The 19,996-nt window shown below is 38.3% G+C and overlaps 1 protein-coding gene across 2 annotated transcripts in view; it reads right to left on the bottom strand.

The window, feature by feature from the left end:
• Positions 1–1,884: 1,884 nt before the first annotated feature.
• Positions 1,885–19,996, bottom strand: part of slc12a5b (solute carrier family 12 member 5b) — a 47,757-nt gene continuing 29,645 nt past the window's right edge. Inside the window, exons 5-26 of one of the 2 annotated variants that reach the window (XM_088082041.1) lie at positions 18,332–18,386; positions 18,079–18,209; positions 15,535–15,782; positions 15,241–15,452; positions 14,984–15,151; positions 14,171–14,269; positions 13,969–14,026; positions 13,495–13,669; positions 12,596–12,714; positions 11,838–11,936; positions 11,423–11,542; positions 11,141–11,245; positions 10,864–11,032; positions 10,538–10,733; positions 9,617–9,786; positions 9,311–9,442; positions 8,996–9,103; positions 8,476–8,592; positions 8,009–8,181; positions 7,545–7,559; positions 7,316–7,449; positions 1,885–5,748 (exon numbers count right to left, since the gene is read on the bottom strand). In XM_088082041.1, the coding sequence (XP_087938167.1) occupies positions 5,657–5,748; positions 7,316–7,449; positions 7,545–7,559; positions 8,009–8,181; positions 8,476–8,592; positions 8,996–9,103; positions 9,311–9,442; positions 9,617–9,786; positions 10,538–10,733; positions 10,864–11,032; positions 11,141–11,245; positions 11,423–11,542; positions 11,838–11,936; positions 12,596–12,714; positions 13,495–13,669; positions 13,969–14,026; positions 14,171–14,269; positions 14,984–15,151; positions 15,241–15,452; positions 15,535–15,782; positions 18,079–18,209; positions 18,332–18,386 (2,895 nt within the window). In that variant the 3' untranslated portion in view covers positions 1,885–5,656. Of the gene's footprint in view, positions 5,749–7,315; positions 7,450–7,544; positions 7,560–8,008; positions 8,209–8,475; positions 8,593–8,995; positions 9,104–9,310; positions 9,443–9,616; positions 9,787–10,537; positions 10,734–10,863; positions 11,033–11,140; positions 11,246–11,422; positions 11,543–11,837; positions 11,937–12,595; positions 12,715–13,494; positions 13,670–13,968; positions 14,027–14,170; positions 14,270–14,983; positions 15,152–15,240; positions 15,453–15,534; positions 15,783–18,078; positions 18,210–18,331; positions 18,387–19,996 lie in introns of both variants that reach the window. The other variant, XM_042491395.2, reaches the window with a different exon arrangement.

Here is a 19,996-nt window from a genome sequence, read left to right as displayed (position 1 = left end):
TTTTTTGTGGATATTTTATAACACAAAACTGCAGACTGACTTTGCATCTGTACATTAAAAGTAGTTTGCCTCCAAAAGTATATAGGCACCTGTCATCAGAATAATTTTTTGTAAGAGTTTAACGATTACCAATGCATTTTCCACAAACACACGTCCTCTAATAAAGCTCTTACAATAAAAATATACTTTATAAGAGTTTATATACACTAACATAATTTGTGTTGCCATGTAAATTTTTGATTTAATCTGAAATTCTTTTGGCCTGCTGTGATTGTGGCTGGCTGATTTCCATTTGGAAACATTGTGAAAGACAGTCTGCTGACCTGTGAGCCTCCGTGTCAAACAGTCGGGACATATGTTTGTTGCGTCACAATTGGTTAAAGTGATAAGAGGAGACTGATATAACAGTTTGTATCCTAGATTAAATTTACACAACTTCCTTATTGACACCTGCTGCATGTCGACAGTTCTGTAACCATTTGGTCTAAAATGAAAATAAATTATTAACCCCAAATTTTAAAAGGCTGCTACAGTCTTTTTTTTTTTATTAAGCTGAAGCTGTGGTGCTGTTCCATGGTGCAGGTCAGAATAAACCAGAGTACAGATAAAGGTAATGACTAATTTTAGGATTGTGAACATTTTTTGTTTATGTGCTTTCTTAAAAATAGCATAAGAATTAAGAGACTGTTGCCAACTCTGGAACTGATTCATTGTGGTAGAAGTGTTTGCTCCTGTCCAAAATGTATGCTGAATTGTAGAGACATTCATGTTTCCCAGAGGATGCATCATAATGATGCCTTGACATTTCCCCTAATGCCAACATCAGGTCACAATTTTGACTTGTTTGATATCTGTAAAACATATGACATTTCCGTAAGTCTCAACTGTTCTTTGTGTTTGGTGCAAGCAGCACCTTCAGGGCCAAAAAATGAAGCCAACAAAACCACAAACTGCAGTTCCTTGAACGGCCACTTGAGGCTGTCTCTGCAAATCCCCATACACCCCCATTTTAAAATGCTCAACTTTACAGCAGAAATAAACATATTTACAGCCTAGAACAATATATGGTTTTGGTCTCTATAGTTAATTGTAACATCAATGACCATTTGTGTTGAACTCATCAATTGAAACTTTATTATGGTTTAATGTTATGCATAATTAAGGGCGATGTCACTTGAGTGTCAGGCTGTCTGAGGGGAATCAACACAATCACTGAGTCACTTTTACACTCTAGTCGAAACATAGTCTTTTCTGGCTCCAAAAAAAAACTCAGAGCTTCAAAACATTAATGGCTAGATGGTAACTGTACATTTACAAAGCCCTTGCAAGCCACAACATTGTCTTCCTGTTTTATGGTGTGACAACTCTGTGGTTAAAGTCCGGTTAGATTTAGGTGCAAAGAGGGTTAAAATGATCACTTGAAACATGGAACAGGAATTTTTGCAAATCCTGGTTTACCATCTAGATATTTAGACCCCTCAAAATAAGAGACCACAAGCCAATGAGTGATATCATGATGGCTATGTCCATTATGTTTATACTGGTGTGGTGCTAATGAGGAACTTTTGACTATGCGAACCAATAAACTAACATGGTGTAATAAACGTTATACTTGCTGTGCTTAACGTTACATAAGTCAATAAGAAGTCTTGCCTCCTTTCCTACTTCAGAGCAACATTAATTCTTGCTTCCATATACAAATTGCTGTTGTCTTATCCCTGACACAACACTGTAGCACAATTAAAGAGCAAATTCTTCTGTTCAAGATGTGTGATGCTGAAAAAGTGGAGGGATGTAGACAGCGGCCATTAGCAAAATTACAAACCATAGGCATAATCTATAAGCAAACACAGTAAGAAGAAAATGACAGGCACTTGAACTGTGTCTGTTCTATTAAAATGATTTTAATTTATTGCATTTTGTGCCGACATATAAAATGGTTTCTTTGAACCATTACTCTTACATAATTGCATAAGACATGGTAGAACATAAAACAAAGTTTTTAAATTTATCATTTTAAAAGACAATACAAACTGTCTATTTTGTATCTATAAAACTCGCATTAACACACATTACACGTGTTACCTCTAAGCCTAAAATCACACATCTATTTACAAATGTCCCATCTTCATCCTATCTTGCTGTTAAGAACACTGCTCTCACTTAAACAGGTTCACACACTAACACACAGCATACAGGCATACAGTCACAGACACACAGATGCTCACATACACACTCTCTCTCTGGGAGTTTAAAAATTGTGACTCTAAATTTCTGCAGACCGGTAGACCGATATATCAGCCTGTAGAGCTACACCACCTTCTTATAAATCAAAAGTAAATCGAGTTTCTGTTGTGGCTATTATTCTGCACCAACACTTTTCAAGGTAATGAGGGAAACACTGACGGCTGCACAGATACTCACAGAAAAGACGATGCATCAATATGTGTATGACAAGATGAGGTTCTGTATCTGCTACAGCATTAAAAACAATACATTTATACAATAAATCTGAAGGATATTAGAATACTGACAAGTCTTATGATTTCCTGGAAAAGACAATGAATGCTTTTTGCTATAACGTGATGCAGAAATTTCTAAATAAGACTTGAGGGCACTAAAATGTGAAGGGGAAGAGGGAAGTAAAATTAAACTACTGTGTACATACATGTTGGATTAAAAAATCATCATAAACTATTAATAATAAACGCTTTTCTGCCATACTGATATAATAGACTATGTACATGCTGGGACAAGATAATGAACACTGGCCTCACTCTTACTGGTCATATCCCATGAAATGTTTGCTGTATCAGTTGATTTTCACAAGTGTGAATAATACCTAGGACAAAAAATGCACGTGCATGAATTTATGTCACACACAAACAGAAACTAAACATCCACTGTATTCACTCTCACACACAGTAAACTAAACATCAAACGTCAGCAGCATAAATCATCCTTAAATAGTTTAATATGCACCTATTGAGATAGCTCGAAAACGTTTTTCATTTGCAGATTTTATTCCTTCACATTTAAAATAGTTTGTAATAGTTTAGCAGCGAAAAAACATTCTAAGTTGTTTGATATTTTGGATAATACGCTTATTTGCTTTCTTGTTGAGAGTTAGATAAGAAGATTGACACCACTCTCTCATGGGTAGCTTGCAGTAAATATGAAGTTACAGAATTAAGACTGGAAATGTCGCCTGGCCCTTCCTGAAGAGCGTCCTCTGACATGAGACAATTTGCCATTTACGGGGGGGGGCTAAGCAGCTGACACCAAGCTGACACTCCAGGAAATTGCTGCTCCCTGTCAAGTAATACTGTGGCTCACACCCACACATAAAAAGGCTAATTATCATTTTTACACCTTGGTTTTTGTGCCAATTAAACAAATAAGAAATGATTTATTAACTGTTGAGCTTAAGAGGTGCTGGTAGGTGGATTTTGTGACCTTTGGACAGAGCTATCCTGGCTGTTTCCGGTCGTTATGCTAAAAAAAAGCTCCAGCTGAGAGTGGAATCACTTCTCTTACATCACTATCGGCACGTAATCAATTGAGCAAACAGCTTCTGTGCACTCATTATGCATAAGACTGCAGATAAGACTATTTAAATTTTTTCTTCATAAATAATTTCTAAACTTTTTTTTCTGAACCATGCTATCAAAAAATAAATTCTCTGAGATAAAATTTATAAAGTAATATCAATATGTATTTATAAACATCTTGCACTAACTTTTGCTGTAAAATGACTTTTTACAAACATATAATAAGATTTGTTAACTTTCACCATAACACTTCGCACTTGTATTTAAGTTTTTCGAGATGCCTTGTTCTAAATTTGTTGAATTCTCACATTTAACTTCCACTTATAATGTTATATTTAAGAATTTGATGTTATATTAAACAATTTCAATGTCTGATTGTTTGCATTGTGTATTGTCACAAAAGTAGGGTTCACTAATTTAAGAATTACGAAGAGGATTTTTCCTGAACTCAATAGAGAAAATAAGTGAGGTAAATGATTTTTAGAGATAAAATGCAGACTTCATATGTCATGTGAAATCATGTACCAAACTCTAGCATATCTTTGACAATTTGAGGAATTTACTCCTAATGTTTGCATTTGAAAACAAAAGAGAGAAAAAGATCTAAGTGCACCCAGATCAACCAGCACAACATCTACCACAGGACAGTATCTGGGCTCTCTGGGAAACATAACTGCAAAACACTGGAGGTAATACATATCAGACGATTATTGAATGTTTGTATTTACATCACAGAGCTCAGAGGCTTTTTGCATCACTGCGTGTTACTGAGTCCATTCAATCTATATGATCCCTGTCGGACTGCGAGGATAATAAACTCAAGCAATCGGGTTTAGGATCATGATAATCTTTTGATTTTCATTTCTGCAATGAGATAAAATCCCTGCCATAAGAATAATGAGTCTGTGATGATACTGTTGCTGTTATGATGTTCATGACCGGGGCATAAACTGCAGTTACACAGATGATGTAATGTTAGGGCCCAGACACACCAAGCTGCCGGTCGGCAGTCGCCAATATTTGGCTGTCGGTGAGCGTCTGTCGCTCTAGTTTTTGCAGTATGTGCTGCACCATTGACCCTTGTTTACTGTATTTCGGCCAATTCAGCAAGTTGAAACGGCATCCGAAACAAGGAGCCCATTGGTGAATGAAATCACTGTGATTGACAGTTTAACTCAGCGCACGAGAAGATTAACAGAAGAGAGGAAAGCAAACAAACAAAAAAAGTCAAGAGGGGGTGAGGTTGAAACAAACTTGCTATATCAGATGAGATTTTTTTTCAGCAATAGAGCTTGTTAGTGGAAACTTTTTCTAATTGTGACTTCAGGTGATGTAACAGATGGCCTTCGTCTCCACCAGTTTTTTGATGTCGGTTTGGTGTGTCTGGGCCTTTGGACTTCGGGCATGTAAGTTTGTGCAAAATCTAAATGTCTAAATCTCAATATATTTTATCCAATTTGTCTGTTTTGGTAATTTATGTACATATTGAAATACAGCTCCCACCTCTGTTTTTTTAACACTAATGTTTTTCATCACATCATCATCACATGAACATAGAAAGTTCCTTATCTAACTCTTTTCCATGATCAATGAATATTATGATCAGTATCTCTAATATTAATATCTGTGTGATTCCAACCATACAGTGACAGACAAAAACAGACCAGGACAAAGAAAGACAAGATTAGATGAATGAATACTTAAATAACACCAATAAATAAATAACAAAAAATAATAAAAATTATAAAGAAAAACATTCCTCTTTTACAATAGTCAGGAATAAAAGCAAAAGGACAGAAGGCTGACTTTACCTATCAGAAAAGGGAAAGAAAACCTCCCACTTTCTCAGATTAAGCTTTTAGAGTCTTTTGTTTTGCAATAACCTGTCGAACTAACCATAAACTCATTGGCTGTTATCAGCTGACGAGTCGAGAACAGAGACATGACTGTTGCATAATGTATAATAATTCCTCATGTGGACAAACAGTTAAAAGGTTAAATGAGTTGATGCTATAAGAGGGTATGTGAGGATTTTCTTGGAACAATATTGACTGGAGAGAGAGGGCAGAGTTCATGTAGGTGCCGTTAAAAGACCTTAAAACCCTTCAGGAGTAGATGGTGATGACCTCACGTCCACCTCCACGCACCAGAAGGACCCGATTGAGACCTTCAGTGAGAACTTCCAGGAACTCCATGTCTGAGAGACAATCAGAGTGAAGGAGTATAGTTTTCTTACATCATATAAAAGTGTTGGCTAGAGATTTAAACCATTTCTCCATTACTTTCACATTACAACTTTTAGAGCTGTACTTTGCAGATTTTATTTTTTAAAATTAAAACCATTAGGTCACAGTTGGCTTGGCTTGTGGACCTCTTACAAAAAGCTGTGTCTATTTGGGGCCATTTTTTATGTGTGTAGGTACAATTGTGGAATAAGAGGAACAGAGTTGTTTGACCTTAAAGTTGGCAGCTGAGGTAGAAACAGCGTTATATTGATGTCAGTGTAAAAGGGTAAGGACGAAAGAGGTGTGATGTTTTAATGACGTGAAATGTGTGCAACCCATCTCAGGAGGTTTAGCAGCAGTTTGCACTTTTTAACAATGTTGGCAAATGATTGTTATGTCATTGTTATCGATTAAACGATGCTGCCCAACACATATGTTTTGTGTTAACTAGAGTTTGACGCTGTAGTGTCACACATCACACCCGTCATGCCACTTTTGTTTTTGGAACGCCACTATCTAAAATCACACACAGGGGCAGCATTATGTCTGCATTGTTTGATTTTATATATTTTAAAAATACGCTGACATAATTAGGGGTCTTTATTGCAGTTTGAAGGATCTCTGTAAAAGGGGCTCATGAGAGAGTAATATCTCCTCTAAACACCTCAAATGCTTTCATTTAAATAACAGTTCAAGGTCCAAAGAGGTAAAAGTATCCAATATTTCACAAAATAACAAATATTAGAGAATAATAATAGTAAAAGAAAACAAATATTTGCAAAGGAGCTGTGTTTTTCCTTCTTTCTTGCTCCATTAATTGTTTTGCAACTGCTAAGATCTCTCCTGTCACCCTTTGAAGGTGGGAAAGCATTAGCCCAAAATGATCTGAAAATAAAGTTTTTAAAAGCTCCACTCTGAGTAGCTACAACAGGAAATTGTGTGTGTGTGTGTGTGTGTGTGTGTGTGTAGCCTTGTTTTCTTTCAAAAATATGGGAAGAAGTTACAATTTATGGGTTACAAAAAAATTACCTGAAATTTAGCCAAAACCCCAACAACAACAACAAAAAACAAAAACAAAATAAATATATAGATAAAATATTTAATTATGATAATAATTATTATGAATGTAGTTTTCTGGACATTTTCCTCTATTTTTTTAATGCTATCTTTTAATAATGTCCCTTTTTTGAAAAACTAATTTTCAGTTCATTTTCTTTTCCTAATTTCTTGCCAATGTGCTCACTGATTTTTTAAGTCATGTTTTCAAAATAAATTGAACTAATTTTTCCACGGTTCACAGGTTTGACGAAGGCGTCTAAAGGCAACAGAAGAAAATTGATGTTGTTCTAGGCTTCAAAGGGTTAATGTCTCTGTTTGTCTCATAGTGTTTTTATAGTTTCATAGTGTTTTTGTATGTTTTCTATGCGACTTTGCTGTAAAATCATTTTGCCCTCGTGGGGTTATAAGGCTCTGAGCTGAGCTGAGCAAAGTACACAAAGACAATGCAGCACAGTACGTCATGTGCTTGATGTAGGATACAGTTTTCATTGCCCACACGGTTCTTGGGTGGTCCAGGCATGTTGAGCAGGACAAGTTTTGCCTCCTTAGACTTCTTTGTGATGACCTCATTGAGCCGCATCGCTGTGTGCATGCGCCTCACGTCAATCTGGCTTCTGAAGAAACCAAAAGGCCACATTAGGTTTACAAATCATCCTGTCATCCTGCTCAGCTCACACTGTGTGTCTCCCCACAAAATAAAAATACTTACAAGTTCTCCCATTCCCTACAGCAGCATGTTAGGAGGGAGACAGGAATGGTGAATTACAAACAGCACATGTATGTATGTGTGTGTGTGTGTGTGTGTGTGTGTGTAGTTGTTTAAGTTCAAAGTTTTGTTTGTCACATGTGCAGGAATGAAACTGATCTCTGTTAACCCGAGAACATGGATCAATACACACAAATATTAACCACTGACACACGTCTCTGTAGCTAAAATTCTTTTCTTAGGATGGCGTGGGCTCGACCTTACTCTCCCATTGATTGGCTACGACTCATTGCCTTTGTTGGTTGGATTAGATAGGTTTAGCATGAGGAGTGGGATTGGTTACAGTAAGAATGTTAGGGTAAGCCAATCAGAGACAGACTATGGCGGGTCATGCCTTCGCAATCCTAAAAAAACTAGCGTCTCGTGTGCATGCCATGTGTCATGAGTGAAACTGACAGGTCACTTACGGCTTCATGTTGAAGAGGTCTTTGCCCACCTCTGGGGTCGCTAAAAGGGTCTTCCCCTTGTCTGCGCCCTTGTTGTCTGTCCAGGTTGCAACACCCTCTGCGGGCGCAGCGGGAGACGTGGGGCTTGTGGGGCTGGTCGGTGTGGAGGCATTCTTATTGTGGATCAGCTGGACCTGTTTTGGGTTGGAGACAGCACCAGACTGAGAGACAGACACCGTGACGTGACAGTGAAAGAGAGAAAAGAGACACCATCAGTGTCGGGGAAACTCTGGAAGCCAGTGGGAAATCAGAGGGCAATCACTGGAAAGAACGACACATTGCTGCAAAAACTTGAAATAAAACATTATAGCACAGACAGAATATTCTGCCCGAGCCAGAGCACAGAGACAACAGGGGTGGAGGGAACGAGGACAGAGGCCTTGCAATTAAACACATTATTTCCCCTAAAAGGGCCATGGCAGCATTACCTCGTCCTCTGGTTGCTCTGCCACACTGGCTCCTTCATCAGTGCTGTGCTGCGAGCGCAAGTCAGACGGGTTTTTACGCCGAATAGACCCACGGGATGAATCCGTAATACTCTGGATCTGTAGTTATGAAAAAGTAAGGAAATGGATTAGGTTTAGGTTTGTAATTTCCCTCCAGAATTCCTTCTTTCTTCCATCAAATGAGTGAAAACAAGTCTAGACAACAATGCTTTATAATAAACAAATCCCCTGCCCCGGAGCTGAGATTTGGAGCACACAGAGTGATAATGAAAATGTCAACATTAATGTCTTCAGGGGCCAATGCTGACTAAAATTTCAAAATTACAATGCTGCTTTATTATTGAAAAGCAGTGTACAAGTCTGTTTTTGAGTCTAAGAGACTAATAAGAATAACAATTTTTGAAAATGGTCCAGTAGTGAGCGAGAGGGCTAATTTTATAACTGTAAAGCGTACTCCATTCAGAGTCATCAGAAACATTTTCCAGAAACGTTTCTGGTTTACCTCTCTCTCCATCTCATTCTTGGTCAGGTGCATCTGTTTGAGGATCTGCGATCGTTGTTCCATTATCAGTGTCTTCTCATAGGTGTAGGCCGAGATGTCACTGTCATGCTTCAAAGTAAAAAAGCACATTTCTTATTTATCACACAATCACAAAAAAGTTATGAAACAGGAGTTGCATTATGAAACAAAGTTTGTTTCAGATTTAAAAAAAAAAAAAACTGGGTTAATCTCAGAAGACAAAGCTACTTCCCAAGTTTACAAAACCTTGCACACTTTGTCTGTGAACTCAGATTAAGTGTCAGACAAGTTTCTCACCATCTCCACCACTTCCACCGCAGCGTCAATGCGCAGGTGATAGAGGAAGGTGATGAGGTCTTTCTTCATCTGGATACTATTGTCATCCATCTGAGCCACAGTGAAAATGCGCATCTTGCACTTCCTCCACACCTACGGGACAAAACAGGAACATTCACAGGTGATGAACCAAAAATTCTCCGTATTCTTTTAACCCTTTACACTGCGTGCTTTGTAACTTGTGTTCCTTATTTAGTTTTCCTCAAACAGAATCACGTGAAACCTTCTCTAATAAAAAAGAATATTTCATAGGGTCTTTTTTGTCACCTTATGCTGACGCAGCAGGAAGGGCAGGAGCATCAACATGCCTCCATCATGGACAATCCACCACACGTCTATGTGGCCCTCAGTGAAGCGCTCTCCATTGGATGGGTAGCTGGAGATATTCTTGGGTACCAACAGGGCCAGACTGGCTACAGTTGTCTCCCTAACCACCTCTGCAAAGGGGCAGAATGGATTTGTTATGAAATATTACGAAGGGCCTAAAAAGGGCTAACTCACTATTGTTTGTTTAATTCACCTCAGTAGATAGGCAAGGGGGATGTTTACTAAAACAAACTTTATTTCACTGGTAATGGTGTTAACTGAATATAATTAACAGAACATTCATATGGTCTCAAGCCTGAACCACAAAGGATTAAAAAAAAAAGCGACACTGTTGCAGCGGGCATTCCTAAGGGCCTATTTTTCAGGGTGGACGGCTGCACCCTGATATAAACAGAGTTCAATTTTTGGAACAACCAATCACAGTTGGAGGTTACCTTAACTTTCATTTGTAAATATCAGTGTATGTGTATTAAAAAACAATGCCTGGAAGAGGATTAGCTCCAAACTCGGGATTTCTGGCAAGTAGGCTCTGGTCCCTTACCAACGTCAAGCGCACACCACCTCTGAGCCATTGAAATTTGGCAAAAGTAAAGCACCCAGTGCCCACCCTTGTGTTTTTCAGGCAGTTAAAGATGTGGCTTGTTTAAGTGCCCAAGAAGCAGCCAACTTTCTGTGTGCAGTAGATGGCAGTAAATGTACAATGTTCCCAGGAATACTCAATACCCAAAATGTTGCTGGTGCAGACAGCTGCATAGATTAAATTGAGAGCATATCTATTGAGCAAGACATGTGGGTCAAAAACATGTTGGGCCTGGACACAAGATAAGACATGTATTATTTTATCAGTGACTAAAGACTTACCAATAAAGTTCCTAAACTGCTGGTGGCACTCTGGTTGTTTCCAGTTTCTGGGCCAGCTGACCATCACAGTGTTGTGCTTCAGACCTCCCAGTCCTCCAACCTGGATCAGGTGGGATGTCCCATCCCTCAGATTGGAGGAAATGACCACTTGAGAGAAACCCTTCACCTTCTCTGTCTCCATCAATTTACGCAAAGACTACGAACACACAGAGAGAGGACAACAGCTGTTAGTGTCTGTGATAAACTGTGCTGAGAGCTGAGTGATATTAATCTCCTGTGCTGATTTTTAAAATCACAATGTACATGTTAGAGATTAGCCAAGAGACCTGATCAGCCCGCTGGGCCTCAGTGTAGTTGTCAAGAAAGGTCCCTTGAACTGAGGTGCCAACAATGGTCAGGCCTTTCCCTGCTTTCAGCTGATTGGTCAGAGAGAGCAGACGAGGCTGTTCGACGTTCTGCTCAGCATCCACGCTCACCAGAACCAGAATCTGAGGTCTGACAAAAAACAAATGACTTATCTCAGCAAGGTAAAGACTTGTTATTTTCAATTCACCATGCAATATAAACGGTTGAAGTTAAAAAGTTAAAGATGTGTGGACTGACCTCCAGTTTTTGGTGTGTGGCGGTCCCTCCTCCAGCCTCATGAGGGCAAACCGTGCTGCGCTAAGAGAGATACCACGTATCCCATCACCCCACTCCTTCTCTGCTCTGTGAAACAACACAATAATGGGTCACCACGTGAGCACAGAATTTATGACAAATAAAAACAAGCCCAATCCACTCTCAGCGCACGAAAACAATAACTAAAGGCAGAATAACTGGATGTACTGCAAAGGAAAAGCAGGGTGAGAACTCAAGTTGGCTGCTGTCACCATGACGACTTACCCGCAGAACTCAATGTATTTGTAGATGCAGGTGGCGATGCCCATGGCGACTATAGCGTAATACCAGGAACAGATGAACATGAGCGACAGGCACAGGCTCATACCCAAGAAAGACAGAGCCCTGCAGGAGACAGGACGTCACATGTTTGGTCTGAGAATTTCTGCCAGCTTCAAACCGCTGGCTCGAGCACAGTGATGACCACTGCTTGTAAATTGTTTTGTAATTTGTCTGCTGCTAAAGTCATCCGGGAAAATGGACAGGTTTCAGCTTTCCGTGGTGATTCGGGTGCACGCTGGTTAACATCATCATCTCACAGGTGCTGCTACTGAGAAATGTTTCACCCGCTAGAGGTTGTGTAAAATGCATGATACTGATATGCGTGTTATGTTTTATTAACACTGACACACAAACTCACCAGTGGTAGAACTTAAAACGTGGCCTCCAGTTTGGCGTCCTCAGCAAAGTCTGCAGGGCACAGGCAAGATTGACGAACATGTAGCACATCAAGAAGAACCTAAAGAGAGAAGAGAGGAAGAGAAAAGAACAGAACAGAAAAAAAACACACACGAGTTAGACAGAAATAAGGGTTGTAACTACAGTAGGCCTGCAGAGAAATGAACAGTGTTGGGTTGTAACTACTTACAGTAATAACATTATAAAATAAATGTAATTGTAATCAGTTACAGTTACTGAGAAAAAAATGTAATTAAATTAGTGACTTATCAAAATGTTGGTGATTACAAAAGGGGTTAGATATGAAAAAAAATTCTATACAAAGATTATATGTTAAATAATACATTCATTCTTTTGCTTTACATCTTTTTTTCTGTGCAGGAATGCCTTATTTTGGCGTATTTTCAGATAACACGGGTCAGCAAAGCAGTTGAGACAAATATGAGCACAACATTTAGGCACTTTTTATGTCTTTTCAGCTTTATTGTCCTGTTTAAAACATTTGTTAGAAAAGTCATGAAATACCAATCAAAGTTAAATTACTTTGATGAAGTAATAAAAAATAGTTCCGTAACTTATAACATTTTTAACAGGGTAACTTGTAATCTGTAATACTACATTTCAAAAGTAACCCTCCCAATACTGGTAATGAACATACTGTGTGTGTGTGTGTGTGTGTGTGTGTGTGTGTGAGAGAGAGAGAAGATGCAATGTACTTACATGGAGAGGATTGGTGCGACTGCATCCAGGGAGGCGATAATGATGCCAATTTCACAGATGCTGGCTGTGAGCAGAAGGGCCCAGGTGGGCTCCCCGTTGGCTTTGCCGTGTCCAAACACCTGCAGCAACATAAAAGGATTCAATTAAATCTCATTTCATGGCAGCTTCTTGGACAGTAAGTGCTATACAAATAAATTGTGAGATTTTAATAATGTAATAATGTGACTATCATTTCTGTTCTCTTAACAAAACACACAGGCAAGAGCACATTTTTCCAAAGTGATCTCCCTTCACTTGCGTTTTAAGATTTAATTTAAGATTGTATTGTTTACATACAAATAATTAAATTTGCTAGCCCAACCTTTCTCTGTCCCCTAAAGGTCATTAAGGTCCGCTGACCAGTAAGTCCTTGTTGTCATGAGATCAAGGTTAAAGCACAAGGGAGACCACCCCTTTTCAGAGGAGGCGCCCGAAACTCTGGAACAAAATGCCTCTACATTTTAGGCGGCCCCCTACACTGCCTGTTTTTAAATCCTGTCCTAAAATGCATTTTTATTCTCTGGCTTTTTACTCATGAGCATTGCCTTTCTTTATTATTGTCCTTTTTTCCTTTTGTTTGTGTTTTCCCTGTGTTATTCATTGAATCAATATTATTATTATTATCATTGAATTTCTATCGTCTATGTTTTCCTGTGATGTTTTTATACTGTTATCAAACCTTTTTGCACTTTGGCCAATTGTTTTTGTCTTTTAAATGCCCTCTATAAGTACATTTGTACTGGACTGGATGCTTGTCTCTCCAGCCTGAAGCTACAAAAAAACATGTAAGACTGAGAAGTCTGAAATACTTTTTCTGCTTTTATGATAGAAATGTATTTGAATGCGTCATGTGAACGCACTCTGAGAAATGGGATGATGCCGTCTCGAGAGATGGCCTGCAGGAGACGTGGAGCTCCAGTCAGACTCTGGAGTCCTGCTCCACACGTGGAAAAGAAGGAGCCAAACACAATGACCCACGGAGACGGCCACGCCAGAGTCCCAATCACCAGGTTACCATTGACTCCTTCACCAAACCTGTGGACAAAGGCAAAAATAAAACACTCAGAAGCTGTAATAACATACAATTAATTGCTTACCATTTATTTAGATGAACAATCTTCTATGATGCAAATATAAAAAAAGAAAGAAAACAAATATTCTACTACTACTACAAACAGTAATAGTAACAGTTATAATAATAATAATAATAACAACAACAACAACAACAACAACAACAACAACAACAACAACAATAATAATAATAATAATAAAATTAAAGTTAAAGATACTTTACACAATGCACATAATCTACACAAATCTGCATCATTACTCACTTGTCCCTTAAGACTACTCCCTCTATGCAGGCACCAAACAGCACCACACAGGACATGTCTGGAAAAAACCTGCTAAGAAATGTATTGGCGGAAATGTTTGATCCAAATATATTACATTAACAAACAGAGGGTTATATAAAAAACATCATCAGCACTTTCAGATCCACAGAGTTTTATCGACCTCTGCGTCAGTGAAGGATACACACAGTAGATGTGGTGGTGATTGCTGCAATCGTGCCAATGGGAATCGACTTCTGAGCATCACGCAGGTCTCCTGAGCGGTTGGAGCCCGCCATGATACCTGCAAGTGGAGCAAGATGAAATAGTCAGGAGTGTTGTGCTTTTAAATCTACATGGGGTTATATTTCTATCTGTCCAGTAAAGTCATATCACCAGTGCCCCAATAATCAGGCTCTCAGCAAGAAGACATACTCTACCAACTGAGCTTCTAAGGGCCCCTTTTTACTTTTCTTTAAGATTTTTTTTTTTAGAGCATTTTGGTGAAAACAGCTTCCTGTTTCACATAGGTGTAGATTTTGGGGGGAGCAAAGAGGACAAGTTGCCTTCAATGTATGAACCATATGCGTTTGTCTTTCCAAATTAAAAAAAAAATAAAGTAGAAGAGGGCTTTTATTCTGACAAAATTAAAGACATTTGCATCATAAATTGGTGCAGAAAAGGCACAAATTAGTGCAAAAAAATCACCAGAGAGCAGGAAATTAAGTGTTTGATGCTAAAAATGTTCTGGCAGAGGACTTCCAAACCCCGGGTTTCATATGCGTACCTCCAATATTGAGATGAAACCTACACCCTTGCTGCTATGCTGGAAACAACTCTGATTAATGTGTTGAGAGAGAACCAAAACGAGTTAAATGACCCTGAAATTCTTGGTATCGCTGAGGGGAACTTCAGAGTATTCTTTGTGTATAGATAGAAGAATATAGATACTGTCAGCTGTGGAAATAGTTTTGATAAGGACAGCCTCCTCTTGTCCCTTTAAATGTCTGCAGCTTACCTGTGACAGATGGGAAGTAAATCCCGACCAGCAGGGTGAAGAAGCTGGTGATGTCAGCCAGGACGTAGCGGTTGGAGCCACTTGTGGGACTGTCTGGATCTGCGTCCGATGCAAGCCCACGCTTCTCCAGGAACATCCCTTTTTCCAGGTAGTTACCAAACAGGTTCTCTAAAGGACAGAGAAGCACTTCAATGAGCATTTGATTGATCCTCACTCTGATGATTGATAGAAGGTATTATTGATAAGGCATCTCTGACCTGCCAGGATGCCACTGGTGACCCCCGGGATGCCCTGTATCTCTGTCACGTTGTTGTTGATGAAGTAATCTTCACATGTTGCATTGAGGCTGTCAGAATCACAAAAAGACCTCCACAGTTTGGTGGTGACTGTTTCGTTGTCTATGTCAATAACTTTTGCACAGACGTCATACGCTTTGGAAAGAAGAGTTCGATTTCCCAGCAGGCAGACGCTGTAAAGAAAGTACACACATCACTGTCACATAATCATATCACTGCTGGGGACTCTGACTGATGAATTAAAGAGTCACTTACGGGAAGGCAGGGGGGTCGATGGCGGTCTTGATGACTCCGCCATAAACTGCCAAGATTGAGAGGATGACACAGGCCAGGAAAACCAGCGCCAGCTTGTTTACATATTTGACTCCCACAAACACCACCAGAGCCATGAAGCTCAGCACCAGAGTGCCGTACACCCGCATGTTGTTGAGGAGAGCGGCCTCTGCCTCAGGCCCCTCCAGACCCTCAATTTTAAAGATGGCTGCCTGAGGAACGATATAAATCTGAAAGAACGGAAAGATGGACGTAGAAAGATGAAGGCAGAGGAAGCAGAGGGAGGTGAATATGGCAGGTGGGGTGTAGTTTGATGGAGAAGAGTGAAAGCACAAAGAAATAATAATTAATCAGGATACACTCATGATAGAATACTGCTTAAACTGTGAGCGCTTTTGTACATTTGGTTTCAATGTCAATGTAGCGCAGCCACAGTGAGACTAAACAAAACCTTGTTACAATGTGAACTTGTTTTTACTTAAATGAATACGTATGTTTATTTTGTTAACACTTAAAAATTCCTTTTAAATAATGTGAAAAAAAACAGTTGGAACAACTTTATTTTATAAGTAATTAACTTAAAATGTGTTTTCAGAAATATGGTAATTCAGTACATTACAGTTTAGAATTTCTTTTAGATATTGTGGAAAACTTTTAACTTGTATGGGTTATCAACTTAAAAACATGTGCTCATAAATATAGAAATTAAGTATTTTATTATCATATTTACAAACGAACATGTTTAAGTTAACTAAAAATTACGTTTTTCACATCATTTAAAGGAAAATTTACAGCATTATGTACTGTTACCATAATTATGAACACACATTTTTAAGTTGATCATGAGCAAAAATTTAATTGGTCCCAAAAAAATCTTCCACATATTCAAAAGCAATTTTAAAGTGTTAAATACTTAATTACCATAGTTATGAACCCTCATAAAAATCATGTTATTTCAACTAATTTTTTCACATTATGTTAAAGGAATTTTAATGTGTTAAGAAAGTTTTTCATTCTAATATGAAAGTTGATAGCCTGGGAATCTGATGAATGTATGAACTCATATTTCACCTGCTCCAGCATATGTGTCTGTTCCCCCTTACATTCAAACAGATTTCCACTTGACTTGGCCCTGGTTGAGCCAATCACAGCTATTTATCTGGTATTGGGTAGGTGTTATTTGACAAATGACAGAGGAGTGTTGTTGATACATTTTTTTTTTTTTTTTTAAACGAAGATGGCTGCCCCTGATGTGGAACGTTCTGCGGAGTCCTCCATCATGTCAGAATTGAACATATTGTCTTTGAAAGAAGGACTATTGTTTCAAATACTTAAGCAGAGCAACTAATAAAACCTTTTAGTTTTAAGTTTCACATTCTGATGGCAAAACACTTGTTGACAGATATATTGATGCTACCATCACAGCTCATCTCTGCAAGCTGCAGTCTGTTTACATTTTTACGTCACTCAGCACTATTTCATTGTTCTGATTGGTTGTAGGTCTATATTACAAAAATGTATTAATCAATTAGTTGTGTGATGGAAGATTAACTGGATGGACCTAAACTTGTATACCGCCTTTCTACTCTTCTGACCACTCAGAGCCTTTTTACACTACACTGCCTGTGCTTTTACTTCAAACTACCTTTCGATAAGCGGACGGCCTGCTCTACCTCTTGAGACAAACCGTCCCTGATTGGCAACCACTTCATTAAGCACATCAGTCATTTTTCAAGCAAAAATGTAAAAATATTGCTGTTTACATTGGTTCATACTGTTATTTGTCAGATTTGATGATAAAGTGAACATGTTAGTGCTTTGGATATTTTTTTGGACAAAAAAAATATGTTGAACATGTTAATTTGGGTTTTGGGAAATAGTAATGGTCAATTTTCATTGATTTTTTCCTGACATTTTATGGACAGAAGCCTTAATTGATTAATCAAGAAAAATATTAAGCAGAATATTCAATAATATAATAATAAAATTCAAATTGTTAGTTGGAGCTCTAGTGAAAAGAAAATGCTAGGGTCAAAGTATCTCAGAAACAATAATAATGGCTGAAGGATGGAGACAGAAAAAAGATTAACAGCAACATCTGATGCAACATCTAAAATATTATTTCCTCAGTATAACAAGGCATTATTTTCATTATAATGAGAAGATTTTCTTGTTACAGCAGTATGCTGTGTTATGGTATGATAAAAAAAAACAGATTTTTTTCTAATGATGCCACTGCTTCTTGATTATTAATATATCAGTTCTAGCAAAGAAAATTGTGATATATGATTGTAGAATATATTAATATTGCATTTGTTCCATTTAAGTATCCCAGTTGTCATTACAGTGAGCCAGCAGTACACATAACAGCGGGACTAACTAGTTAGAAGTTTAATATTTTCTTTACTCGTCATGAATGCCAAAATGTGTGAGGTGAAAAAGGCTGCAATGGAAAATATATAAGGCTGTAAATACAATATGCAAAACATTAGACATGTGAGTTATTCGTAAATTAAGGAAACTTACCAGCAGAATTTCAATACAGCCCAAAATGTACATGGCGCCTGCAAAAGTGGTGCCTAAGTAGAAGCAGATCCCAACAGCTCCACCAAACTCAGGCCCCAGAGAGCGAGAAATCATGTAATACGAGCCTCCAGCTGTGAGTCACAGACACACAGAAGAGTCAGTGCACTGCTCTGCCACACACACACGCACACACACCCACGTAGACACACACACACACACACACACACACACACACTCTCAGATATCCTCTCACCTGGCACGACTCCATTTGTTGCGATGGCACTCATGGAGATGGCTGTGAGCATCGTCTGAAAGAAAAAAGAAAAAAGAAGCATAAACAGACGACAGCAGAGAGTTACTGGACTCTGAGAGGCAGCAGGTGGGCACCTCAAATTTAATATGGCCGACAGCGAGGCCTTTAATGAACTGAGGGAGTGAGTGGAGGAAAACATCCAACAGCATAAGAGTCTGACTCATCTGGTCATGTTGAATTGTTAATGACTACACGGCACATACTGTCACTTCAGTGACATTCTCAGCTGAAGCCAGAGGCAGAAACGAACTACATTTACTGAATATAAATACAATCGTTAAGTACACAAGTAAGGGGCCTGTATCGATATTAGAAGATTTCATACAATAGAGGCCTGCATACAACCAATTTTATCGTTTCATTTTTTAGACCAAATTGTAGTATGTACGATTTAGTGGCATCTACGGTGGTGAGGCTGCAAAACTGAAACTTTTCACATGTACCAAGTGAGTAGGTGAACTATGGTGGCTGAAGAAAAAAGCACGAATGGCCCCATCAAGAGCCACTTTCTGATTTGTCTGCTCTGGATTACTGTAGAAACATGGCGGAATGATATAAATAATTTCAGCCAAAAAATGTCCCTAAATCATATATACCTGACCTTTTAAGTCTATTTTCAAGTACCAAATATCACTTACAGAGCGCCCATGTTCTTACCTGGTGAAATGGTTCTAAATGGCGACTTTGATATGTTATGGTGTTAACCACTTCTTGTATCACCATCTTATTCTCATGTAAGTTTCTGTATTTTTTCCTGCCACACTTTGGTTGAAGTTTTGTTCTAAAAGTGCATTTTTTGTACTGTCTGTAAATATTATGTGGGGTTTTAAGGAAATAATTACTACTTGGCAAATACATCTGTACACTGGACTGCAAATGATCATCTGGGATCATCTGGGATCTTACAACTACGTTTAGTTTTGGTTAAGATGATTTGTTGAAAACTAGAAATGTAGACACATTCCAGCTTACATTTTAATACTTATGTTTAAAATCTGGAACTGGGTTTATGATTTGGTTTAATTTTTCTTTTAATTAAACTCTTTTTTTTAATTGGTTTAACTGGTTCAACATTCTTGTTTTCTTCTGGTAAAATATTAGAGTTTACTACAGTTCAAAGTTTAACTGAGAGATTTTTTTAAATCTTTTTTTTTTTTTGCATTTCATACATTAGAAAATACTGCCAACAGCCGTAAAACAGAAAGAACTGGAAAGTGTGGTGTATGTAATTACTACTGAAATTGAGAATTCTGTCTTGAGTAAAAAAGCTGTGCGATTAAATGAGGCACTATCAAAGTCATTATGCAATAATTTAGATACATGTCCAGACCAGAAATCTGGAATAAAATAAATGTAAATTCTTATTTTGGACATTTTCTTTCCGCTAGTCTGAAGGAAGACATGTTTTGAAAACAAAAATGCCCCAAATCTCAAATCTGGACAGTGCAACACAAGTTGGTTGTTGATGGAGCTGCAAACTGACAGACTCCAACAGGGGAAATTTGGTGGTTGTGGGGTGTTAGTTGGTTTACTGGAAGTCTGCCTCATGCCAGGATTTACTATGCCACCCTCAGCATCTGTGCAATGAAAATTAGAATTATACAG

This window comes from Plectropomus leopardus, chromosome 9 (assembly GCF_026936395.1).
Source record: "Plectropomus leopardus strain MGB_pleo_1.0 chromosome 9, ASM2693639v1, whole genome shotgun sequence".
NCBI lineage: Eukaryota > Metazoa > Chordata > Actinopteri > Perciformes > Serranidae > Plectropomus > Plectropomus leopardus.
This window is presented reverse-complemented; position numbering and strand designations above follow the sequence as displayed.